Here is a 27,996-nt window from a genome sequence, read left to right as displayed (position 1 = left end):
CATTCTAGTGGGAGAGCTATATCATCAACATAATAAAAAAGTAAATTATTTAGTATGTTGGGAAGTAATATTTTTTATGGAAAAAAGAAAACCAAGCAGGATAATAGGGATGGGAAAATCTGGGATAACATTTAAGTAGAGTCCACTGATAACATGACATTTAAGCAAAAATTCAAAGGAGAGGGAAGATGGAGAAAAGAATTTCTGGCATAGGAAACAGCCAGGTGAAAGCTCTGGGGAAACAGGGGCATGCCTAGCTTGTGTGAGGATCAGCAGGGAAGACAGCGTGCCTGGGATGGGGTGAGAGAGAACAAGACAAGGAGAAGGTGAGATCAGAGAGTTACTAAGAGGGATTGGGTGGTAGATCATTCAGAGCCTTGCGAGCCATTGTAAAGACTTAGCTTTAACTCTGAGAGAAATGATAAATTGTAGAGTTTCAGGCAGAAGAATAACCTGGTGGCTTAGGGCTTCCATAAGATTACTCTAGCTGCTGTGTTCAGACAGACTGTAGCAGGGCAAGAACGAATACAAGGCCACTAAGGAAAAGGTGATTGCACAGTCTAGGCAGAAGATAATGGTGGTTTGGATCAAGGTGTCAAAAACAGAGACACTATGAAGTGGTCAAATTCTGGATATATATTTTTTACAAATAATACCAAGATTAGTACTTATACCAATACTTAATACTAGTACTTAAATGAATGCTATATTTACTAATAAGTACTAATATACTTTATTGCACATATGCACATTTTAGTGTATATATGTACATATATGTACTTTTGTATACATGGACACACACAAACACACATATATACACACATTAAAGTTAAGAATGTTGGATATAAGAAGAGATGAGGAATCATAGATAACTGCAAGTAGAAGAATAGGATTTTTATTAGCTGTGATGAAGAGGGCTGTACATTGTACAAGTTTTGGGAAAAAATTAGAAGCTTCATTTTAGATGTGGTAAGTTTGAAATATCCATTAACATGTAAGTGGAAGTATTGAATAGACTGCTGTGTGTATGAATCTAGAGTTCAAGGATGCAGTGTGGATGAGAGATGGACATATCATTGAGGATATTTAAAACCCTGAGTCTGGATGAGAGTGTCAAGAGATTGCATAAGGATAGAGAAGAGGGCTAAGGCATGCGCTTTGGGCAATACCGACATTCTGAGGCCAAGGTGATGAAGCTGAATCGGAAAACTAGACTGAGAAGGGACAACTAATGAGGTAAGAGAAAAACCAGGAAGAGAGGTATACTAAAAGTCAGCCCAAAAAAGAAAATGTTTCCCAAAGAAGGGCAGAATCAACAATGTTATATACTGCAAATAAGTTCAGTGATTTGCAGACAGAATCAACAGAATCAACCACTAGGTGCAGAAACATGAAGATCACAGTTGACCTTGACATGAGCAATATCAGGAGAGTAGCAGGAATCAAAATGTGACTGGGATTATCTCAAGAAAGAATGCTAGGAGAGGCACCGGAGACAGCAAATATAGACAATTTCTTTTTTCCCCTAGGAGATTGCTATATGGGAGCCAAGAAATGAAGCAGTAACTGAAAATCTAGGTCAGAAAGTTGTTTTATTTCTCTCTCCTGATTGGAATAATGTGGCAGAGAGGGAAAAAAATCAATCTATAGTAGACAGAGGGTCTCTTCCAGCAATAAAACTAATAAATAATACTAATAGTAAATAATATAATAAATGATAATATATAAAACTAATAAAAATAATAAAACAGGGGAATGTGAATAACTAATAACTCTGTCCATTTTATCCAACTTCACAAGAGGAAAGATCATGGGTAATTTTTAAAAAGATATACTCTATAGAGAAAAATCAGACTTATAGAGATTTAACCTGCTAATACTTTTAAACATTTTTAGAAATTTCTAGAACATCAGTAGGGCTTTGCAAGTTTAAATTCCACTTGAGACTGGATTCAGGATAAAAAGGTAAGGCTAACTCTCTCACCACTCCTATTCAACATAGTATTGGAAGTTCTGGCCAGGGCAATCAGGCAAGAGAAAGAAATAAAGCGCATTCAAATAGGAAGAGAGGAAGTCAAGTTGTCTCTGTTTGCAGACAACATCATTGTATATTTAGAAAACCCCATCATCTCAGCCCATAAACTTCTTGAACTGATAAGCAACTTCGGGAAAATCTCAGGATACAAAATCGATGTGCAAAAATCACAAGCATCCCTTTACACCAACAATAGGCAAGCAGAGAGCCAAATCATGAGTGAACTCCCATTCACAATCACCACAAAGAGAATATAATACCTAGGAATACAGTTAACAAGGGATGTGAAGGATGTCTTCAAGGAGAACTACAAACCACTGCTCAAGGAATTAAGAGAGGACACAAACGGGAAATATTCCATCCTCATGGATAGCAAGAATAAATATTATGAAAATTTTATTTATCTTCATAATTGGTCATACTGCCCAAAGTTATTTATAGATTCAATGCTATTCCCATTAAACTACCATTGACATTCTTCACAGAATTAGAAAAAAACTATTTTGAATTTCATATGGAATCAAAGAAGACCCCATATAGCCAAGACAATCCTAAGCAAAAAGAACAAAGCTGGAGGTATCATGATACCTGACTTCAAACTATACTACAAGGATACAGTAACCAAAACAGCATGGTATTGGTACCAAAACAGACATATAGATCAATGGAGCAGAACAGAGACCTCAGAAGTGACACCATACATCTAGAACAATCTGATCTTCCACAAACCTGACAAAAACAAGCAATGGGGAAAGGATCTCCTATTCAGTAATGGTGCAGGAAAACTGGCTAGCTATATGCAGAAAACTGAAACCGGACCCCTTCATTACACCTTATACAAAAACTAACTCAAGATGAATTAAAGACTTAAACGTAAAACCCAAAACCATAAAAAACCCTAGAAGAAAACCTAGGCAATAACATTCAGGACATAGGCAAAGGCAAAGACTTTACAACTAAAACACCAAAAGCAATTGCAATGAAAGCCAAAATTGACAAATGGAATCTAATTAAACTAAAGAGCATTTGCACAGCAAAAGAGACTATCATTAGAGTGAACAGGCAACCTAGAGAATGGGAGAAAATTTTTGCAATCTACCCATCTGACAAAGGTCTAATATCCAGAATTTACAAGGAACTTAAATATATTTAAAAGAAAAAAACAAAAAACCCCATCAAAAAATGAGGAAAGGATTTGAAGAGACATTTCTCAAAAGAAGACATTTATGAGGCTAAGAAACATATGAAAAGAAGCTGAACATCCTTGATCATTAGACAAATGCAAATCAAAACCACAATGAGATACCATTTCATGCCAGTCAGAATGGCAATTATTAAAAAGTCAGGGAACAACAGATGCTGGCAAGGCTGTGGAGAAATAAGAATGCTTTTACACTCTTGGTAGGAATGTAAATTAATTCAACCATTGTGAAAGACAGCATGGCGATTCCTCAAGGATCTAGAATCAGAAATACATTTGATCCAGCAACCCCATTACTGCATGTATATCCAAAGGAATATAAATCATTTAACAAGAAAGAGTCATGCACACATATGTTTATTGCAGCACTATTTACAATAGCAAAGACATGGAACCAACCCAAATGCCCTCAACGATAGACTGGATAAAGAAAATGTGGTACATATACACATAGAATACTATGCAGTCATAAAAAGGAATGAGATAATATCCTTTGCAGGGACATGGATGAAGCTGGAAGCCATCATCCCCAGCAAACTAACACAGGAAGAGAAAAACAAACACTGCATGTTCTCAATCATAATTGGGAGTTGAACCTTGAGATCACATGGACCGTGAGAGGGGAACAACACATACCAGGGTTGTTGAGGGGTGGGGGTTGAGGGGAGGAAACCTAGAGGATGGGTCAATATGTGCAGCAAACCACCATGGCACATGTATACCCATGTAACAAACCTGCATGTTCTGCACATGTATCCTGGTTTTTTTTTTTTTAGAAGAAATAAAGAAAAAAAAAGGTAAGGCAAACTATTTCAGAGCAGACTTGCCAAAAGAAATAATAATGCCAAAAACAAGGGATACAAGGGATGTGAGGTGAATTTCACAGAAAAATAAAAATGGGCAATAAACATATGAAAAAATGCTTAACCTCACACAGGAATATAATCAAAACAACGAGATACTCTTATTTACCTACCCAATTGGCAAACATTTAAAAAGCTCAATAGGTAAAATCCAGTGTGGGTATGTGGGGAAACAGATACTCTCAGACATCAAGGGTAGCAGCTCTATGCCTTCAGAGTTGAAACAGTGAGGACTTGATGAAGAGGTTTGGAAGGAGGGAGTTGAGAGAGGAGAACAGAGAGGAGGATGTCCTGAGTGGAGAAGAGCTCAAGGCAGGGAAGAATAAAGAATGACTAAAGGGCGTGATATGCGGTCAGAATGACTGTGTGGGGTTATTATCTGGTAAGAGCAGAGTGATGAGAACCAGATAGCTTCCTGGGTCACCTTCTCTGTAGACATGATGCAAATTTAAAATGATTTGTTAACAAGAGTGACTGGAGGCTCTTTCTCACTGGGGATTCTGAGGGCTTTGGCACAGTCCTATCTGAAGGATTAAATTTGATGTCTTATTCAGATTTCTTGTATTCTGGAATTTTATGCAACTCTCAAAGCTGAAATGTCACTTATTTTCCCCAGAGAGAAAAATTAAGGAGGCAGAAAAATTTCAAAAAGAAAAACTGAAAACCACAGGACTTTGACTTCCTGCAATCCTTTTTGTCAGAATCTGTTGTAATTCTCTGTGGCTCCTATTTCCAAAAAATGCTTGGATGTGTTAGGAACAGATTGATTCTCTCCATGTTATAGAGAGATTCTTTCTCTTTATATGGTAGAAATTGTACATTTTTTTTATAAAAATAGACCTTTACAATCTCTTGAAGGACATGATGGCTTTACACAGCTCCAGAAGAATGTTATTTTATGGATAATCTGAATATATTGAAAAATTGTAGAACAGATGAAGAGGTTTTTAAGTTTCTTAGGAGGAAGGGAAGGGGAGAATTGATCCCTTGAGAATCTGTGGATCCAAAAGTGACAGGACCTCTCTTGGGAAAAATGTTCATATACATCAAATGTTTTGCATGACCATAGGGGTCCAAAGATCCCCTGAACGTCTTCCATCACTGGTTAAGGCCAGCTGTTCTGTGAGCTACAGCAAGCAGATAACAAATCTGAGAAACACCAGAGCAGTAGAGGGCTGGTAGAGCACCACGTTCATGGCCCTTTATATCACATAGACTTAAGTTGGAATCTCAGTTTAGCCACTTAGTAGTAATATATAGTTAAGTCACTAGTAATCCTCTGGGCTATTTTATTTTATTTTATTTTATTTATTTTATTTTTGACAGAGTCTCTCCCTGTTGCCAGACTGGAGTATAGTGGCGCCATCTCGGCTCACCACAACCTCCAACTCCCTGGTTCAAGTGAGTCTCCTGCCTCAGCCTCCTGAGTAGCTGGGATTACAGGCACGCACCACCATGCCCAGTTAATTTTTGTATTTTTAGTAGAGATGAAGTTTCACCGTGTTGGCCAGGATGGTCTCGATCACCTGACCTCATGATTTGCCCGCCTTGGCCTCCCAAAGTTCTGGGATTACAGGCACGAGCCATCACTCCTGGCCCCGGTTTCCTCATTTTTAACATGGAGATGACAGCTGCATTGACCCCTGAGGGCTGTGAGAATGTATGAATACGTACGGAAAGCTCTGGAGACAGTGCCTGGCATACAGCAGGAACTGAGCAAATGTGGTTGCTGTTATCATTGACTGTTGTTACTATTCAGGATTGGATTTCACAGACACTGAAAACAATATAGCTGTGAAAACTGTAAAGGAGTTTTCAAGAGGCCACATACATTCCTTGACTCTCTACCACTCCCATCCTGCCCTATCACAATACTACTATCTTAAAAATAAAGAAGTTGCCAAGAGAAATTCTTACCCCAAAAGCTTCAAGGAAAACTCTCTCATCAAAAGCAAAGACTGTTGGACTGATATCCAGGGCACTAAACTCCATGGTGGCCGTGATGATGGATGACCTACTGGCCATTTGACCATTGCTAAAAAACACAGCAACTCTCCTCATGTTGGCTTCTGCATATGTCCGTTTGAACACGTTGCGGGCCACAAACCTCATTGCATTACCAACATCTCGGGGCTCTGTGGTGCCTTGATATTTTATTTGGGAAAGCTGCTGGAGGAGTTGCTTCTTCCTATTGTAGTCAGACCAACAGATGAGATAGCTGGTGTCTGAGTTGTAGGAAACCACGGCAACTTTTGCTCCCACAAGACAGTTATTTTCCCTGATGTTAAGGTCATTGACAATGGAAGTGATGATGTCCCGTATTTTATTAAAGCTGTCTTCTGTGACATCATAGGAATTGTCCAGAGCAAATACTAACTCTGTTGGATATACTGGACATTTTTCTAGAAAAAAGAAAAGCAGAAGTATTAAGTTATTTCACTGGATCAAAATCCCTTCCCCTACCCTTTACTCCAATGAAGTGGATTCATACAGAGGCAAAGCAAGTGCTTCATCCAGCTCTAGAACAAGAGGTACCCACAGACAAAGAAAGGAAAGAAATCTGGTCTGCAAACTTGAAGCTGTTATAAAAATGCAGAGCATGAATATTTGGCTATATAATGCTCAGACTTCACAGCCTGCTATCATATCAGTCAGCTGTGTAAAATGAAATTGCTGGGAGTTCTTGGGCTGATGGAACTGTTCTGTGTCCTGACCAGGGTAGTGGTTACATGAATCTATGCATGTGGTAAAACTGAACACATACACAGAGAAGTGAATTTTATTGTGTGTAAAATTTAAAAATGAATAAAAAGAAATTATAGCTGATTGGGGATCTTGAAAATCTGTTCTCCTCCAAAATCTTCCAAAATAATCTATTAATTATAAAGATAGTTGTAAGATTTCCATCCACTTTTGCAACAAATATTTGAGTACCTACCACATGAAATGCAGTATAACATTCACTGTGAAATACATGCAAAGATGAACCAAGTGCAGCACTGCCCTCAAGGAACTTGTATTGGCAAGCGTCATTATACTATAAGGTATAGAGTAAAGATTATTCTTAATGAGGATTCAGAGGATAAAGAGGCTGTTTCCAGAAAGGGGCTATCTCAGGGGCTTCAGGAAAGCTGGCTTTCAATGAAGACCAGGGTGGCAAGAGGAAGGAAGCAACATGAACCAATGAAGGTTTGCAATAAGCTCTTACAAAAATGGGACTATCTGCCATTCCCAGCTCGATTCTCATGTCTTACGATGACTGAGCTTTAGAATTTCACAGAAAATCTACCCTATGTATCAAACCTCACTTTTCAATGTCCTTGTTAAAGTCTGAACACAGGAAAAGAAAAATGATTTTTCTTTTAATAAGCACTTCCATCTGCTCAGGCTGTTCTACTATCCCCAATCTGGCTAACTCCCAAAGCATATTACACTCAAAATATCCCATATCCCAACCACTGTTCTTGGTAGTAAAAATAGGGAAGTATTGATTTAGAGAAGTGTTTTGAATCAAATAATTTTACCGTGAAGAAATTTCAGTAATTTTAAAATATGAAAGCTGATAATGAACAATAGAATAAGAAAAATGAAAGATACATTTAATCCAAATCCATGAAGTTGTATTGAGCGCTTACTGTGTGCAAGGTATATTTTTGCAGAATTAAGGTGAATAGTTCCAAACCTGCACCACACTTAAAGACCCTGAGGGTCTATATCAGCAGGCCTCTAGGAGACCAGAACGTTTTGAAATTGACATAGCCACTGGCTCCAGTGGCCTTGCCATCCAAGGGCTCTAAGGCGCCGTGCAGCCCCGAATCGGTGGCAGATCATCCACAGCCATGGGCAGGAAAGGTTTACAAGTAGTGGGCACTCAGTGAGATGACAGGTATGAGCGTGGGCCAGAGGGAGGAAAGGACACATCTTACACCCAAGAAGCCAGTGTCAAGGGCATCAGTGGCAGACAGAGCAACAGAATGTCGATTAGTCAGAGAGCCATGTTTACTGAATCCCCCAGCAGCAAAGGGCCGCCTCTGGGGAGAAAGTGAGTTGTAAACTGTGATGGGTCCCAGGCTTGGGGCTGGGATTCAGTCACCATTTCATAATCAGGTCAATCATGACACTGACAACTATAGTCATAATCAAAAGAAAGAACTGTCTGCATGGAAGGAAGGAGGCCTGTTTCCCACGGGGGTGAAGGCTTCCTTCAAACTGGTCTTGTTGGAATGCAGTAATGATCTCAGCAGGGAAGAGCATAGTAAGAATACTCACCTTTCCAGCAAGCTGTGAAAAGGAGAGAGGGAAAAGTTTGTTATGTTTTTGGAACAAGACTACAAATAGTTCAAAAAACATCATTTTAACAAAGCTGAAAATGTGATTTGAGTCTAACTGCAAATGAGGCTAATTCTTGACAGGAAGCCAAGGTTAAAGTATTGAGGAAGTTGTCAACAGAATTTTATTAATTTGTGAGTCTTCCTAACCTTTTCCATTTGTAAACCACAGCCAGCAGACTTTAGCAGAATTTTGGTTGAAACTGAAACATTGATCACTCGTCTTAGAAGCAAAAATAGATGAGTCTCTGATTAAACGGCAAGATAGCTGAAATTCAATTTGTTTTGTCTCTCATCTTATAGCCTTCTGAGAGTCATTCAGCAACGCAAGGCTAAAATATGGGTTCTTATTTTCTTCCCTGATGAATATCTTGGGAGCCTTTATTTTCCTGTACAACCATGGGGGGATTTCCAAGTGAATTTTGCCTTTGATAAAAAGCACAGCTCCTCTGTTTGAGTGATCTCTACATCCAGAGGGAGAAAGAAAAAACCCCAGGAGTTTCTCCTGAGCAAAACACCATCTGGTTTCTCTGATTTACTCTGTAAAACTGAGAGGAATCAGGGCAAGTATTGATACATCTTTAAGAAACCACAGGCCTAATAATTTCCATGTTCATTTCACTCTATTCCTAGGAAGCAAATGAGTCACTCCAATATAATAAAAGATATTATTAACACTGGCAACACACCAGCCTTCTGTCTTGCTGTCATGCAGTAGTGGTCCCCTGCCATCTACCCTGTGAACACCTTTTGTTTGTCTTAACCCCGTGGCCACTGGGATGCTAACTGCCATCAGACAGCACACATAACCCACAGCCTCCTTTGCATCTGGAGGCTCAAAACAGACCCCCTTTTCCCGAATACTTCCACTTGTTCACTTCAAACACAGCTCCAAGGCTGCAAGCACAGGCTCTAGAAGCAGAAACACCTGCTGGGTTTGAGTCTGGCAAAGCTGGGTGACTTAGGGGAAAATTACTTAAATTCTTTTGAGCAATTTCCTTTAAGTTGATTTTTCCTAAAATTCTTTACTTATGTATCTCCCTCCAAAATGCTAATCACTTGGGCTCTTTTGTTTTATTCTCAACCACCCCCTTTCTCTCTTAATTTTCCCCAGCCTCCTAGACGCCTTCTTTTATTCTCCAAAGAAGGTCTCAGCCTGGCCCTCACCCCTGGGTGTCACAGAGCTGCTACTGGGTTGAGGAGCAAATGATGTTAGATGAGAAACCTTGGAAATGTCAGCTATTAAGTGAGGCCATTTAGATCAGCTCTAACGGCCTGTTGCCTGCATCTTTTTCTCCAGTCTGCATCCTGGAGTTCCATGTTATCCAATCAGTGCCCTGTGTGGTTATAGAACTTGCCTACTCTTCTCTGACCTCCTGATTTATGGGCTAACTCCTTTTATTCTATGTTGGAAAACTTCTCTCTTCAAATTCCAAACCCTCCAAGGCTGGTCCTCACCTCCCCAGCCCCTTCCACCTAACTTTGGTCTTCTTTGGGAAGACGTCATTTGATTTTACTGAGAAGACTGGCAACATCTTGAGGAAGGTTGATCCCACATTCGTTTCTCCTACAATGGTTCTTCCCTTTTTCTCTCCCTGTAGTCCCAGTCCCTAGTTCTCATCTCCTCCTGTGTACTGAACAGCCTTTCCCGCTATCTCCTCCCTTTGAATCTCCTCTCCATTGCCTCCTTCCTCTTGCCTCCTTTCAAGCTGCCCACATTTGGCAGGACTCTCACATCTCTGGAATGCCATTTTTCTGTACCTTGGCCCCACTCTTTTTGCCAAGAAACAGAAACCTCTTGAGATTCTGTTTCTGACTCTCTAGTTTTACATTTTGAGAAACCTCATCCATCCATGTGTTTTTAAGGACCACTAGCACTGAATGATTTGAACATCTGAGTCTCCTTCCCTCATCTTTACAAAAGCCCCATTTCATTGCGGTCGATCATTTCATGTAGGGTCTACACAACATTCCTCTACCTCCAAAATACGTAAACTCACCATCTTCTCCAACCAATTGATTTCCCTTCACAATTCCTCCTCTGCTTACTCATCCTTCGTGACACACTCAGCTTCTCCTCTGCTAGCCTGACAGTTATTCTAAACCTGCTTTTTTGCTGTTCTTTCCTTGCCACATACTTGCAATGACAACATTTTTATCTAGTCTCCTTCAGTAAAGTCTCTGATTTTCCCCTTTTACATTCTTCTGATTATGATTATTTAAAAACCACAATGGAAACATAATGAAGAAAGATCTCCTAAAATTCCACCTCCTTGAACACAGTAAATCATTGTTTTTCTACTTTTGCTTCTAGTACTTGTTTCTATGTATGTATTTACCTACATGCAAAAATAATGAGGATTCAATTTCATTTTATAATATTTAATGCCTGTATTTTTCAAAGTTTGATTGTCTTCATAAAAACTATATTTGGTTAATATTTTCTCAGAAGATGATATATTGTAACCTAATTTTTCTATAAGTGTAAACAGTCTAAATGTATAATCACTTTGCTTTAGTAAGTAATATTCCACCAATCATATTTACCTATATTTTTTTCTTTCTTTTGCTGTATTTCCTTGGGACAAATTTTCAGAAATGATATCGCTGGGCTTTTCTACCTTATTTTTCCTTCTTTATAACCAAAGACAACCTCTTTATGTCAACTCCTGCTTTATTCCTTTTCTGAAACCATTTTTTGCCACTCTCATCACTTTCCCATAGCTGGATTCAGTTACCCCTATGCAAACATCCTTTATTAACTGAGCAACTAACTGACTAGTCCCAAACCCCTATGATCACCCCTTTAACATCATGCCCTCTCAGTCCTTTTGCTCATAACGGTTATACGAATGTGAGTTAATTCACACACCTTTTGGGTTTTTCTCTAATTTGCCCATATGCATGTTTTCTTTTGATGTCTGTATTGCCCCATGAGTGAAGGCACTTTTACTTATACCCTCTTTCCTCTTTCCTTTAATGTACGATGTTCTACAGTAAGCACTCCAGGCAAGCTTGTTACAGAGGCTTCCCACCAGTGAACTGAGTCTACTGATCTCACATACTCACACTGCATACAATCCTAAGTGCCTCACCAACCACTGATGGATGCTCTCATTCCATAACAGATACTCACGACTACATTCCCGCAAAAACCGGATCAGATCACATTGCTGTAAATGTTGAAAAAAGAGAGAGAAAAGAAACATGAGTACAGTGACCTTTGAGTAGCTGTGTTTATTTCCCAGGGAACTTGGGTTTTCTTTCGTGAATAAGGAGATACATACAGAATATACAGGCTGCCCTGCCATGCCTTTAATGCCCTAGGAAAAACAAAAACAGAGCAAGTTAGTGGTATGCCAACTGAAGTCTTTAGTAATAAAACAAGAGAAAACAAAAATCTTTCTTTCTTAAAAGCACAGCTGGTAGAGAGTAGTTAAAATATTCCTAAACCCAGTGGATTAATTGCCATGTATTTTCTCTACTCACACCGAGGGTGTAAATTTTTTGTTTCAGTGTTAGATCAGGTAAGCTAATGTCTACCAAAGTTAACAAAATTATTTTTCTTCAGTGATAAGAAGAAACAAAGGTATTTCTTAAAGATATTTGTACTAAAGATGTAATTCTTAGAGGAAAGCATTTCTCATAAGAATGCTTAAAATTATAAACAGCATACTTTCCAAAGGGCAGTGCCAAGGAGAGTAATTTATTGAGAATTCAGAGGAACAGTTATATTACACATCAAGAGTGCAAAACACAGGAAATAAGAAACAGCCTCTACATATGAGAAAGACCCAAAGACAATTACACAGCAAAATACACAGCAAAATAAACATTACATAAAAGAAGAGTTACAGAAGTGTAACTAAATCATTACAACAAGCTCATAAATGCCAAGAGATTATGGAACAAAGCAAAACAAATAATTTGGTGAGATGAATCAAGGAAGACTTCCTGAAAGCAGTCAGTCTTTCTTGGCAGCTTGAGCTTTTCTCTTTGCTCCTTCTTACTTCCATTAATTAGGATCATGTGGGGAAAAGAAAGAGCGATCAGCCTGTTACTGTGTCTATATAGAAGGAAGTAGACATAAGAGACTCCATTTAGTTCTGTATTTGAGATGCTGTTAATCTGTGACCCTACCCCCAACTTCGTCCTTGCAAGAGACATGTGGTGTGGTGACTCAAGGTTAAAAGGATTTTGGGCTGTGCAGAATGTGATTTGTTAAACAAGTGCCTAAAGGCTGCTTGTGGTTAAAGGTCATCACCATTCTCTTAAATCTCAAGAAAGAGAAAAACATTTGTCTCCTGCCCCTCCCTGGGCAATGGTACATCTCCGGGTAAAACCCATTGTGTGCTTTGTTTACTGAGTAAGGAGAAAACCACCTTTAGGAATAAGGTGGGGCTTGCTGGAGCAATATTGCTAAAAGGTTTATGGAGATGTTCGCATATGCATCTCAAGGCACAGCATTTTCCTTTAAACTTATTCATGTTACAGGGATTTTTGTTCATATGTCTTACTGCTGATTTCCTCCCTACAATGATCCTATTTTCTAGCCACTCCCTTATCTTTTAGATGGTAAAGATAATTATCAATAAATACTAAGGGAACAGAGAGGCCGGTGCCAGTGTGGGTCCTCTGTAAGCACAGCACTGGCCCCCTGGGCCCCGCTTTTCTTTCTCTATACTTTGTCTCTGTGTCTTTATTTCTTTTCTCAAGTCTCTCGTTCCACCTAACGAGAAGCACCCACACGTGTGGAGGGGCAGGCCACCCCTTCAGATCAGGCTTCTCCTTGGCTGTGATTCTTAATATATTTGCATATATAGGTTCCCTTGGGCAACGAATGAATGCCTGTATGCTCACTTAAAAAAAAATGTGATTCATGCTTACGCTTGTACAATTTCATTGAGTCCCTCAGAAGTTCAACCAGGGACGTCGGCATAAGAACCTCTGTCCTAAATGACAACTGGGTCACTTCTCCATTGGTCCATCCATCCAATAAACAGTTAAAGGTCTGCTGAATGTCTACGTGTCCTGTTGTGGATTGCTGGAGTTAACCAGAACTGTTGTGGCATCCCTAATTGTACCCATTGGGACATACTAACCTTCTAACTCAAGTCAGGAAATTATGCATCCACAAAAACACGTAGTGTCATTCTTACTTTTACAAGTTATGGCAGACAACAGAAAATAATGCATGACCATTTAAACAGGAGATAAACAGTTTCTGGCTAATACACAGAGTAGGCAGTCCACATTTTCCAGAGAATCAGAACCATGAAGAGGATGTCCTGAAAGAGCGAGCCCTTGAATAACTTTGAGCAAGTTCTTAAGCAGAGGCTGAGGATCAAGAGCCTGAGACAAAGAAGCCAAATTCCAGTCCAGACTACCTGGGCCAAGCACAAGACCAGGAAGATGTGGGTGTCCCCAGATGAGAGCCCCAGAATCTGAGGAGATAAATCCAGAACAGACCAGATCGGCCCAGAGACTACATTCTCACTCACGTGACTAGGAATATTCATACATTGCTTAATGCCAAAAAAGTAAATATTGTATCAGAGTATCGTTAAAGTTAGCTGATTGTCATTCTAACATGGATTCAGTTGTCCACAAAACCATTCGTATTTTTTGTTTTTATAATAAAGTCCCAAGTTCAAGAACCTCTTCAAGTAATCAGAAAAAACTCACAATGCACAAAACAAGATAAGCAGCTTATCCATTCCTTACACAATGCTGCCTGGGCCTCTGCCACTAAACACAGGTGCTCGCAATATTTAATTCTCACCTGACTGTGCTTGTTAGGAGAGACAGACGTGTAACTAAATCATTACAACAACCTGGGAGGCACTAAAATAGAGAGATGGCTATTTCGTCAGTGGGAGATATGCCTGACTCTGCCTGGGAACGCTTCCAGAGGTGCCATTTTTCTTTAATGGAATCATAGGGGGTAGTTGTACCTATATTTCCAAATCTCTCTAAAGTCTAAATTTTGAGGATAGGAAGGCAACAATCGTGGTTTTGGTAAACTCCATCAACCTGGGGTTAATACTGGAGTTAACCAATATTAACTATTTACATTGTACTTTATATATTTTATTTTCTATTAATTATTTTGCAATGCAATATTACTATTTGTAAACCTTACAGTTTACAAAGAGTATTCACATTTGATTATCTGATCCTCACAGCTACCTTTTGAAGTAGTTAGGATAGAATATGTCATCCCCTCATTTTACAAATAAACTGAAGGACCCAGTGACTGGGTCATACAGCTAGTAAAAAGCAGAATCTGGACTTAAATCCAGTGCATTTGACTTTAAATGCTGTGCCCTTTCCATAGAACATACTGGAAACTACTGTCCTACTTAGTTCTTATGGGTACACTTACTCTGTCCAGGAGGGCCTGGGAGTCCTTGAGATCCCTCTTCACCTCTCAAGCCTACAGTGAGCTGCAGATAGGAATATATCAATACATTAGTTTCAACATTGTCTATCTACGGGGACTACTTCAGTTTCTATAAGACTTTCTAATTTTAAAAAAATATTTTAAAAAGACAGCAGCTATTAATTGAAGTCAGGTAAATTGCTTGTGATATAAACAATATATTCTTAATGACTGGTAAACATCCATTTCCCTCCTAGCCTCTTTAATAGTGATATACTTTGTTCTGGCACTGGCTGTGCATTTCAATCTTAATTAGCCGTAAATTGGGATTGGTGCTAATAGGAAAAGCAATATACGAGGGCACACAGAGATCTAATAAGAAAACTCACATCTGTAAAAGATCAGATAAGAAAAATGATTCCCTACACACATAAGAGGACACGAGTGGGTTATGTCATTCTCATACCTCAAAGTGATGGATACGAATACTAATGAAATTTATCCAGCCAGATAGAAAGTATCCATTGAGTTGCATCTTCATTCACACTGATGGTGACCACTGATACGGCACTCAGACTTTCAAATGAAAGATTGCTTGTCTCAGCATTTTGCTTCTAAGTAAGTAAGCATAATATTCTACTCTTCACTTTGCTAACTAGAAGATCTCAATAGCCTTCCTCAGAATCGGCCATATGACCTTGTGATGTATAGTGGAATCGTCAGAAACCCTCAGGGACACAGTGGGAAGGACATCTTCCCACCGTCACCTTCATTTCCACTCACAGGGTTAATATGCCAGGATTTAGTATGCACCTTAGAAAAGACTGGAAGGCATTGACATTTCTTGGAACAGCAAGTTATCAGTTTGTAAATCTTTAAAATAGTTCTGATTCATTGAACCATAAACTTTTAGAGCTGAATGTGACCTTACATATCACTAAGTTCAGTTCTTATGTTACAGAAATAGAGACCCTGAAAAGATGTGTTGAAGGTCACAGCTAGCAAGTGGCATTTCAGATGCCCTCGGGTTGAATCAATAATCCCACATTTATTATTACAACATAAAAGCCAAAGTCTGCCAAAGGAATATTTATCATTTCTGGAATTATAGGCTACTTATTGCTAGTCCCCTAAATCCTTTGGGTCCAGGTCCCCCAGGAATTCCAGGATCACCAATATCACCCTGAAGATTCAGATATAAAGAGTTAAGATGTTGAAGTATTTGCTATGAAAGAATTTTAAAAACTCTCTGAACTCAAACTTAATTGATACTATGACAATTATATATTGATGAAGGCCAATGCAATATTTAATGTCATCTTATCCTGTCATTTGGAACTAAGTCATTGGTACACTTATTCTTCAAACTATTCTTAATTTTCTAATAATAGAAATATTTACATCTACATATCAATTCAGTGGTCATCTAGTTACTTAAAATATCCAAAGAAAATGCTTGAAAACCCAGAAAAACATTTGGAGTATTGACTATGTGAAATAATAAATAATGAATTACTTTATAAATTCATAAAACATTTATGAAAAAGTTGAAGGTGAAAATAATATATTCTGATTTTTAAAAATTTTGACAGTTATTTATCAATATGCTTATTTCACATTTATCAATAAGTTGAATTATGCTAATTTTCTCCCTTTTTCAGTACATTGGAAAATTGATCCTGTACAATGAGGACTTTCTTCCTCATGGTTATTTGTATTGTCCCTTTTGCACCCTTTTGTACTTAAGAATCTCTTTTGGTAATCAATTCACTAAAAACAGTTTTAAGAGGATTCAACAGTTGACAGTTTTCCTATACTTTATTTGATTAATTATTCTATTTTTAACTCATATTTTATATTTTAATATAAGCATCACTTATATAGAAGACATTGTTCTGAACATTTTTTTTTTTTCAAAAGGGAGATTTTTTTACAGAATTCCAGTGTATAAAACAGACCTAACTTGAGCTACTCGGGTTGAGATGAAAGGTATGTCTGTTTCTACAGCATGAAGATGGATTTCAATCTGGCAGGCAATGAGGAATTCTTGAAGATGTTTGAGTAGGAAAGTTGCATAATTTGGCTATGCTTTGGAAAAAATCAAGGGACAGTAGTGTTTGGAATTAACTGAATCAGGGAGAAGATGGAAGTAGGAACCCAATTAGAAGGATATTGTAATCTTTCCCGTGAGAGAAAATAAAGAGCACAATAATGAAGAACAAATAGCAATAACCAAAGCCAAGAGTATTGAATGAAATCACCAAGGCAGAAAATCAAGAAGAGGAGAGAGTACTGAACTTGAAAGGATACCTGGAGGTAGGCTTTCAAGGCAGAGGCATCAGGCAATGATGGACAGAACAATCTTTTCCAATGTAAAGATTCATAGGGGTTAAATATGGTTCTTTCCTCAGGAAGCCCAAGGAAAACAACTGTCCTGGGTTTCTCCTTATTGCTCCCATTTCATTCAGACCTACAGGTTTATCTCAGTTCTCAAGTAGAAGGTTAAGATCACGGTAATTTCAAAAGGTCATGCATACAATACCTTCTGCCCCACATCTCCAGGGAATCCTCTTGGGCCCTATAGTTTTCAGCACAGAACAAAAATACATCCATATATCACTTCTGCAGTATGATTGTTTCTTCTTGTATTATTTAGTTTGATTCATCAATTAAAAAAATAATTGCTTTCCATATTTACCTTTATTCCTTTTCGTCCCATCTGACCATAGCCTGGGATGCCAGAATCTCCCTGTGTAAACACACCAATTTATTTCAATTTCTCAAAAGTGGAAATTAATTTTAATCTATACTGGGGAGATTACAGTGTCAAAAGAGAAGCACTGGGGACTTCCATGCAGAAGGGGCCTAACTGGTGACCTTGAACCCTGGGAACATTGTGTTGCTGTGTTTTCCTCACTCCCTGATATGTTCCCTGTACTTCTTTGACCAGTTCCATTCTGTAAACATTGCAGGAAGCAGAGGAGTGGTCATTCGGGACTTGTGGAGTCAGTGGCAGTTTCTTGCCTAGAAAATTAGGAGCTGATCCAAACAATACAGGTGAGGAACTCTCTGAAGAAGGATTATAAATAGTCAATAGACATACAGAAAAAATGCTCGTCCTCACTGGTAACAAAAAAATGCAAATTTGACCCTGCAATGAGATAGTATTTTTGTCAATGGTAAAGATGGAAAAAAGTGACAATACCTGTTGTTGTGGATGCCCTAAAACAAACACTCTCCTGAAATAACACGTGGATCCACATACTGTTTGAATTTTCCTAAGGGCACTTTATAATGGAGTGCAAAGCCTTTATGAAACATGTACATATTCTTTGATCCAGCTATGCTACTTTAGGAATCTCTACGTAGAAATTCATTATGGTTTTGCCCAAAATTTTAGTTAGGTACATGAATGTTCATTGCTGTGTTGTTTATCACAGTGAAAGCAAGCTAAATAACCATTAACAAGATATTGGTCAAATAAATGAATGTGCATGCATTTAGTAGAATATTTTGAAGCTACTAAAAGTGATGTTGAGGGAAAAATATGACATGAAAATATGCTCACAATACGTTTTTTAGAGTGATTTTTTTAAATTTCCAGGATAATGATAAATAGCTCAAAATGATGGATTATAAGCAATTTTTCTTTCTTTCCTATCTTTTATTCTGGGTAAATTTTCTTTCCTTCTCTCTTCCCTTCCCCTCGTTCCTTCCTCTCTTCCTTCCTTCCTTCTTTCTTCCTTTACTTTTAGATTCATGTTTTCAAATTAGATCACATAAAAAGATAATTTTTAAGACTTGCTGGACCATTCTACAAGCATTTAATTTTATGGATAGAAAATGCAATGAAGGAAGATTGAAAGCCTTTATGGAGGCAATGGATTGTGGGTGTAGCCATAAGTCAGAAACTTGCTGTGCCCTAATCATTTGTTCTCCTGTAAGCCTCTGGCTCCTTATGTTTATTTGCCATATTTTTTCTTTTTTTGCAATTTTCAAATATACGATATATTGTTATTAACTGTGGTCACCATGATACACACTACATCTCTTGAACTTATTCCTTCTTTCTAATTGAAATTTTATACACTTTGACCAACATCTTCCCAGTTACCACCTCTGGTAACTACCATTTTAATTCTCTGTTTCTATGATTTTGACTTTTTCTATGTTTCACCTATAAGTGAGATCTTGTCATATTTAACTTTCCATGCCTGGTTTATTTCATTTCACATAATGTCCTCTGGATCCATCCATGTTGTCACAAATGACCAGATTTTCTTCTTTTTAAAGGATGAATAATATTCCATTATGCATACATACCACATTTTCTTTATCCATTCATCCATTGATGGATACTTAGGTTGAGTCCATATTTTCTTGGCTATTGTGAATAATGTTTGTGCTTGGTAAATTTTCTATGATATCTATGTATAGTATTTACAATAAACATTAATTTTTTTAAAATGAAATAACTGTTCCTATACTGGCTGCTCCATGAGCTGAGATCTTGTTACAGCCACAGCCATTAGAACAGAGTGCAGGCCTAAAAATGCGATGCCCCATTTCGTAGCCCTATTCTTCTATCTCTCATTGTCACCCTAGACTTTTGCAAGAAGGGAGGAGAAATGGGCGGTGTTGTTTTTCAAAGGATATGCATCTATGTGGCCATGCTGGTTGTTAAGGTATTGAAATGCCCTGTTCTAACTCATCCATTATCCTCTCTACCTACCCCCCTTCTCCTGCTTGCTGTTCTCCTTCACTTTGACAGACTGTCTATGGAATGAGAGCTTTAGCACCCGCTAAAGCACCCGGGAGAAATGTTCGCACACCTTCCTAGATGCTGAGATACCTTCCATGCCCTCCACACTTGGGCTGATGGTGTCAACCCCTTCTCTTTACCTTGGAACTGAATACTCAGATCTGGGGAGGGGAGGGACCTCAAAACTTCATACCTGTCTTCCTCGCTGCCCAGTTTGCCCCACTGGCCTTGGATCTCCAAGAAGTCCAGGCTCTCCCTAGTAAGTGGGGCAAGAAGAGCTTCAGATCAGTAAAATCAAACCTGGTTCCTGCCATCAAATCTGGTTCTGTCCACTCGATGAGGAGACTCAGAGTTCTCAGTGAGGGGTCAGTGCTCACTAAGGGGATGAGAGCAGGGCAAAATTATAGTTTTTCCATAGCTAGCAGAAGATGCCTAGCACAGCCCAGAGCTGGACTGATGTGCTGCTTTTGCAGTGTTATAAAAGGACTGAAGGAAAAGGCAAAGAGTAGAAAATTGACTCCAGGGAAAGTTGACTCATTTGCTGACGCATTTGCCTATCCAACAATTACTTATTGAACTGCAAAATAAACACATTAGGGGTGGTCCTGCCCTCACCTGGCTGGAAAGAGAAATAATTAGACAGGCAATTATAATATTGTGAGATAAGGTTCAGGGTGCTATGGGAGCAAACAGAAGGGGAGTCTAAGTCAGATTTGGTGGGCCTGAGGAGGCTGCCGAAAGGCAAGGAGCAGAGAAGCTGAGGACTGAAGGATGAGTTGTATGTCAGGGGACTGGGCAAGGAAGGGGTGAGAGTGATCCAAGAAGAGGGAAGGCATTAGTGAGAGGCCTGAGGCAGGCACACAGGAGGGAGGTAAGCAGTGAAACCTTAGGATGAAATGGGGCAAATAGCAAAGGGCCGTGTAAATGACTCTCTACCTTATTGACAAAAAATTGCATATGTTTAAGGTGTAAACATGATTTGATATACATAGATGTTGTAAAATGATTGCCACAGTTAAGTTAGGTCATGTGTCTATTGCCTTATCTTGTTACCACTTTTCCTTTTTTATTTTTGCTTTATGTTGAGAGCATTTAAGATCTACTCTCTTAGCAAAATTTCAAGTATATGATGCTGTATTGTTAACTATAGTCACCATGTTATACATTAGCTCCCCAGAATTTGTTTATGTTGTAACTACCTTAAAGTTTGAATGTTTTTGTGGAGGCCATGGGAAAGCCAAGACCCATGATACAATTTGCTGGGCTCAGTGTAAAAGGAAAACTCAGGTCCCTTGCTTAAAAAATGAGATTCAAGACCATGACAGCAGAGCATTAAACTCAGCAGGGGGTTCTTCTCAGCAAGGCCACCTGTGTGGCTGCACAGGTCACAGGACCCTGGAGAGGGGGCCATTGAAAGGTTTGAAACAGGGGAGTCAGATTCTGATGAGGTCAATAGTCTCTGACAGTCCCCAACAGAGCCACCTCAGAGACAGTTGTGGTTTGAGAACCGCATGCACTAACGGATTTGAGTTCTGACACCACCCATCCTCCACTCAACTCAGCAACCACGTGCATTCTTGAATTCAGGAGATCAGGGAGTGAAAGAGATCTTTTAGAGTTGTTTCTGATGGGTGAGATCACTCTCTTCTAGGGAAACAGCAGCTTCATGGAGAGGTCAGCAGTTAGAAACTCTTTGCTCAATGGAAGAAAGAGAACATATTAGCAGAATGCTGGTGACTTGCTGATGGTGCTTGGATTCAATCATGTGAGGAATTAACATGAAAATCAGGAAGAAAATTGAGGTACTTTTGTATTTGAAATCCATAACAAATAACATTTACTTTTTTCAAGAAGGGGTTCATGTCCTCTGCAGGGACATTGATGAAGCTGGAAGCCATCATTCTCAGCAAACAAACACAGGAACAGAACAAACACTGCATGTTCTCACTCATAAGTGGGAGTTCAACAATGAGAACACATAGACACAGGGAGGGGAACCCTGACTAGGGTCTGTCAGGGTGTGGGGGGCAAGGGGAGGGAGAGCATTAGGACAAATACCTAATGCATACGGGGCTTAAAACCTAGATGACGGGTTAATGGGGGCAGCAAATCACCATGACACATGTATACCTATGTAACAAACCTGCCTGTTCTGCATATGTATCCCAGAACTTGAAGTATAATTTAAAAAAAGAAAATATCACATTGTACCTCATAAATATATGAAATTATTATCCATTAAATATAAAATATGTTTTTTAAAAGAATTAAAAAACAGAAATAATATTTACTTTTTTCCCCAAAAGTCCAGATCTTCCAGTGCTCCCTTTGGCTCCTATTAGCCCAGGAGAACCCTGAAAAACATATTAGAGACTAAAAAGTTGGCACCATAGTAATTCTTAGAAAGCCCATTAGAAACACTTCACTTTCCTTCATGGTATTCCCGACAACTCCTTGATGCAGCCTTAACAAAAGATCCAGCCACTCAGGAGGAGAGAGGCAGATGGCAGGGCTGAACCAGATGACTCAGGTTCCAGTCCTAGTTAGAGGACCACATGTTTTAATCTGCAGGGACATCACTAGTCCAAATGGGGCTTAGTGAGAAAAAGAAAAGGCACCCTTGAGTCAACAATGCTATTTCCAAATGTGGGAAAATTATCATAAATGCACTGATTCTTTTAGAACAAGACACTTTGCTGCCACCTTTGTGCAGGTACCACGTGCGTATCCATAACGGCATGTGGGATATGTTTCAGTTTTCCAATAAAAAAATGGGCAGAAGTGTCTTTTGCACACATATTATCCGAAAGATAACTGACCACACATGCTAGGAATATAGAAATATGGGTATCCCTTGCCTTGTGAACTCTCACTGTCTGAGCAGAACTGAATAGATTTAGAACATTTTTCCTACGAATCCTTCACCATCCAAACTATTATTTCTCAGGAAAAAAACAGATACAGATAATGAATTCAAGAGGTGAATGTAGGAATCAAGTAGTTTTGAGTAGTGAGGGATCTTTGTACAGTCAATTTTAGATATCTGTAGTCAAGGGAGATGTATGTGCATGGCACGTATAAATTTTAAAAGTTAGAAAAAGCAGAACAATGTATCAGTTTTTGGAGGAAATGTTATGATTGGGCAATATTTGTATTCTTCCAAATGCTTTCGTTAGGCTGATGAAATGGATCTGTGCTTTCAGAGTAAAACCCCAGTGAAGGAGAAAGAGGAGTGCTTTAGCTATGTATGAGGAATCTGAGCTGCGCTAAAATTTTGCCCCAGATAATCCAGAAATGAAATAATGTATATGTAAATAATACAAAAAAATTATATGTGAAGATTGTTTTGCAGTAAGAGGAAAATAACTGTTGAGAGTCATTGAGCCTAATGTCTCTGTCACTCACCTGAGGTCCTTTGTGCCCCTGGCTTCCTTTTTCTCCTTTCCTGCCAGGATTTCCCTGTGACCCCTTTAGTGGTAATAAAGGAAATATAATGCAATGATGTCAATGAAACCTTACTTCTCAGTGTTTCTTTTGAAACACCCTGCAGAAAAGCAATGATCCAACCCTTCCCGCAGCCTTTTAACCCTGAGATTAAGCATGTATTAAGAGTAATTGAGGACAGGCCCAGTGGACTCAGTGGTCCAGATCTTTTTAAGGAATTCCCTGCCTGGATGTAAGACCTTCATCCCTCTCCTACAGAGGAAATAAAAATAGGCCAAAGCAGGAAATGAAACCTGTAAGAAAAGAAAGTAAGATGCAAACAACAGTCAGATGAATTCCTTTAAAGGGACGCGTTACCTGAGCCAAAGCCCTTATCAATGTGTAAAATAGAGAGTAAAGTTGTTTCAAGTTAGCACAAAAGGGCATCTTAGCAGCAGACCCTGATCAGAGGGATCAAAGTCTATTTTTCTACCATATTTGCCATCAAACACATGGTTCTCACGTGGTTCTCTCATATAGGAGCAAAAACGTTTCTTCCTATTGAAGTACCAGCTGTGAAACAGCCCTGGGCTGCCCAGGAGCCACCAGGTGAGCCTTGATTCACTGTCTCAATGTCAAAGGGATGCTTGGATGTCTGAGGTATCTGAAGTAACTGTCATTCCCACCCCCACATCTGCTCCAAAGCCTGGAAATGGATCTAGGCTGGTCCCATCCCTACCCAATCTAGAGAAACTGCTAGCTCATGGTTTGGTTCAGGGACCCCAGAACCACTCAAGAGAATCCCAAATTCCAGTTTGGTCCTAATATCTGAACTTTCTAGAAAAAAAAAATGAATTCCTGGGAAGACCTTAGAATAGGCACAGCTACACAGGCCCTTCCATACAAGTCCAGGCTTAAGTTGGGCTTCATGTAAAGTGGGCTTCATAAGACGACTAAACAACCATGTGTTACAAAGCTACTCTCCAGAATGACCACAGCTTCCCCTTCTGGCATGGAGGGAAGCAAGACTACGATGCTCTGACTTCCGATGCTCATATTACTAATGATACGACCATGAAAGATGCAAATGGCTCACAGAAAGCCCTATCAATCATATTCCAGAAATACTGATACCCCTGTAGAGTTAGCTTTGGGCAAGTCAAGTAGCAGTTTCCAACTTCCAACTAATTTTCCTTTGTAAGAGCCTGTGTATGCAGGACTCCAGCTATGGAAAACCAATTTGTTGATCCTGGTGTTAATTACTAATGTAATATGAAGGTATTAATCATTCATTATTACTAATATGAAGACACAATACCAGGTGAGCACAAGAGCACATCTTTCCTCTACAAAGGCTTATTAGTGACCGGCAAATAATGAATCAAGTTTGATGGAACAAAATCATCCCCCACCCCATGATGGGGAATGCAAAATAGGGCAGGGGGCAGATTCTCAGTTATTTATTTTTATACAGAAATACCTACCTTCTTCCCATCAGAATAACTTGACAGCATTTATCAATATTTACAAAATATTCCAACACACCTGTGGGCCTTGTAATCCTTCAGCTCCCAATGTGCCTGTAGGTCCAGGATTTCCTGGTTCTCCCTGATGAACAAGAATTTCCAGTGTCAAGATTTTCTACACATTGTTTCCATATAGATTTTCTCTTTATAGTATGTACATCAGAAATAGGTACTATTTTGTCTGACTCATGGCTCACCCTCTACTTGGCCTAGGATTTTACTGTTCTAGACTGTCTAAGGAATGAACAGAAACTTGTTTCTTATTCCAATAAGGAATTTTTCCCTCTTGAAGCTGATTCCCAAGCACATGAAGAGCAGTCAAACGTACAATATTTGGAATTGCACAGGTTCTGCCTGTCTACCAGGTATCTATCAGGCAGGCTTTTCCTTAGGACTGTTCTGTTCCTGGGAGCTGCAGTGATCATTGGGTCAGTGGGTATAACGTCCAGTACTGGGCACTTCCTCTACCCTTGTCAAATGCTTACTGATTTGATGCCCAGCACCACCTACATGGGAGAAACAACCACAGAGAACAGGAAGTAAAGGTTACATACTGAGACACCTTGGAGTCCCCTTCGACCTTTCTCTTCCCTGGGACAGAAAAGGCAAAATGTTAGTATGTGGATCTCTGAATGGAGGGGTTCCTTTAGGCAAATCAGCCTCTTTCATTCTCTGATTGACATAAGTAATGAGCAGCTCATAGAAACAGTTTCCCTGAGGTGTTTTCCATAGACAAGCTTTCACACGGGGCACTTAATTACAGACTAACATGTGGAGGATTGATTGCAAACCAATCTAAAAGTCATTACAGACCCAGTTCCAGTCTGACAGCCTCTAACAATTATCAGGAGGCTGTTTAGAGAATCAAATCATCCTGAAGATCCTGTCTTCTGTATTTCCATCTCCAGCAAATTCCAAAAAGAACTGTCTGCTAATCAGAGCTTTCCCATGGGAGAAGAGGTGCAGCACATCCCTTTCTCTCTATCCTGGGCCCGTAATTGTATCTTGGGAGAAGGTAAAAAATTTCTAGATTTAGTGTCTCATATGGGCCCGCTGGGGCTAGTCTCTATAGAATTCTACAAGAAATAAATGGCTGATGGGGTCTGCTCAACTATGGTGATCCAAATGTCCAAATGGCTACCACTAGGTTCAACAGAGGACAAAAAAGCCTGGCTAATCCCTGAAGCCCAAATCTCTGTCTGCGCCTATCCAGAAGCAAGTTCACGTTGCCAGCTCAGGCCCTCTACCTAGTGGTTGTCACACAGGCTCCTTTCCAGAGGGTAGCCAAATGGGAAAAGGATTCAGTCCCCAGATCCTAACTTCCTTATCCCTAAACAGCAAGAATAAGATTTGCACCCTCATATCACCCCCTCAACCCCTGTCCTTGCTTCTTTGAGAGAGCCGTGGAACATCTTGACCACCAATTCACTTAGTGTTGTGATAAACAACTATGATTACTTTAAGTACAAAGCAAGTATTTTTTTAAAAATTCTATTTCTTCCTTCATTTATTCAGAAAGGTAGCCATGGAAATTATTTCAGAACTGCTGTTTTCTTTCAACTGCCCACCTTCTGAAGGTCCTTAGAATAAACTACCAGATCAAGTGTCAGCTCCAACAGGTTGGCCAGTGCTTGCAGTGATTCCACTGAGGTTCTGCCCCTTGATTCAAGGGACTTTTTGCTTTTAAGATGCAAATCCTCTTCGAAAGAAGTTACTCATTGAAACGTTTTAGCTGTTTGTGCCCAGAATCAATCTCCAAAGCTCTTGACATAAAAAAGCAGAGAAGAAACAGTAAACAAAGATTGAGGCTACAGTTCTCATGACATCACAACGCTGTCTTCATTAAAAAGCAAGGATAAAATAATGTGTATTCTGTGTAACAGACTGTATGCACAATGGTTATAGATACGTCCTTAAAAGTCAGGCAGACTTGAGCTCAGTTTTGTTCTTTAAAGCCTGTGTGGCAAAGGGAAATTGCCCAATAAACCTCACCCAGTGTGGTTAACAGCCCAGACTCTGGAGGGAGACAGACTGAATTCAAATCCCAGCTGTGCCACTTACTAGCTCTTGTGACTTTGGGCAAGCTGCCCAAGGTTTCTGGATTTTTTTCATCTGTAAAAAATGGATATAATAATAGTATCTACCTCACAGGTACGTTATGAGGATTAAATGAATTAATATTTGAATGTGATCTGAGCAAGACCGGCGCAAAATAGATGCTATAGAAGTAGCTATAGAAGTATTCTTTGTGGATGGCAGGCAAAAAGCATAGGGCCTGGAATGTGGATTCCAGTGTGGTTTTCAGTGTGTGGATCCACTGTTTTGGCAACAACGGGTAAAACAATTAATTTATATAAGTTGAAATTCTGTCACATAGAAGGCAATGTCTTGGATTGGCTTATGTTGTTTAAAATTTATCATCCACTTAAGATGCTCCCACCCTCACAGAGAATTCTATTCTTCATCGGAAAGTTGGGGGAGAGGGGAGAAAACCTGATGTTGTTTTATATCAATGTTGCCTTGTTTAATTCAGGATAAAATAAATTACAAAGGAGGAGGGCAGCAGGGAAATGGGTAGAAGATGAGGAGGGAGCCGAGAGCCTCATGTCCTTAGAATGACTTAAAAGTAATTGGCTGGTGTGTCCATGATTTATTGCCTACACCACTCCTGGCATCTCTTTTTTTAAAGTACCTGATTGATGTGTCAGTTATAAAGCTATTTTAAACTAAAAGTATTTCCTCTTAAACCAACAAAAATACACACTTATCTTTAAAATTTATAGCATTTAGCTCATCTTGCTGCTCTACTGTTTCCTCTTATTATATTTTAATTCTCTCGTGTGAAGAAAATGGCAAAGTCCCAAAGATTTTACCAGAAGCTCTGGGAAGCCTAACCCCTTCCAGCTCCAGCTCTTCTCCTTCAAGAACTGTGGTTCAAGATAAACAAAGGCAAGTGGTATAAAAACACATTTCTTCACCATCTATCCCAGAGAGAAAGGCAAGCAGCCACAGCCTTCAAAATAATGAGAAGATTCCAAATTTGTACTAGAAAAGAAATCCAAGCATTTTCAATTCCTTCTTGAACAAAACTCAGAGCCAAATCTAGGACTTTGTCCATTATTCTCTTTTAATGATGTCCATGCTGAGCACATGAGAGAGGAGTTTTTAATACATTATAAATATCACTTCTAGCTTCAGTAGTCCACAGAAGGAAAGGCTATTTCTTGGTTATTCCTTTTAAAAAGATAGAGAAGTCCAATGTCTCCGTTTTTTGCTGTAAAGTTATGCTGTAAAGTTTTTGCTGTAAAGTTATGACAGCACCTCAAGGTTGCCACTTGACCCTAATTGCCAGTGCTTTGGTCCATTCAGGAAGAATTTATTCATGAGTCCTCTTTCTCATTGGCAACATGTAGAGAGAAAGTATATTTACCTAGTTCATAATATCCTTATGTAAGCTACCAAAGGAGAGCTTTTGT

General features: G+C 39.2%; 1 protein-coding gene across 1 annotated transcript in view; it reads right to left on the bottom strand.

The window, feature by feature from the left end:
- The window catches only part of COL6A5 (collagen type VI alpha 5 chain), a 93,596-nt gene that overhangs the window by 28,621 nt on the left and 36,979 nt on the right, over nt 1-27,996 (bottom strand). Inside the window, 14 exon segments of the mRNA XM_023207395.1 lie at nt 6,017-6,501; nt 8,369-8,380; nt 11,564-11,600; nt 11,715-11,750; nt 13,196-13,197; nt 14,813-14,874; nt 15,931-15,992; nt 17,352-17,387; nt 17,508-17,558; nt 19,765-19,827; nt 21,863-21,925; nt 22,977-23,039; nt 24,540-24,602; nt 25,075-25,106. Coding sequence (XP_023063163.1) covers nt 6,017-6,501; nt 8,369-8,380; nt 11,564-11,600; nt 11,715-11,750; nt 13,196-13,197; nt 14,813-14,874; nt 15,931-15,992; nt 17,352-17,387; nt 17,508-17,558; nt 19,765-19,827; nt 21,863-21,925; nt 22,977-23,039; nt 24,540-24,602; nt 25,075-25,106 — 1,067 coding nt within the window.

Source organism: Piliocolobus tephrosceles, chromosome 2, assembly GCF_002776525.5.
Source record: "Piliocolobus tephrosceles isolate RC106 chromosome 2, ASM277652v3, whole genome shotgun sequence".
Taxonomy (NCBI): domain Eukaryota; kingdom Metazoa; phylum Chordata; class Mammalia; order Primates; family Cercopithecidae; genus Piliocolobus; species Piliocolobus tephrosceles.
The sequence above is the reverse complement of the archived record's forward strand: the minus strand, read 5'-3'. Positions and strand labels throughout refer to the sequence as shown.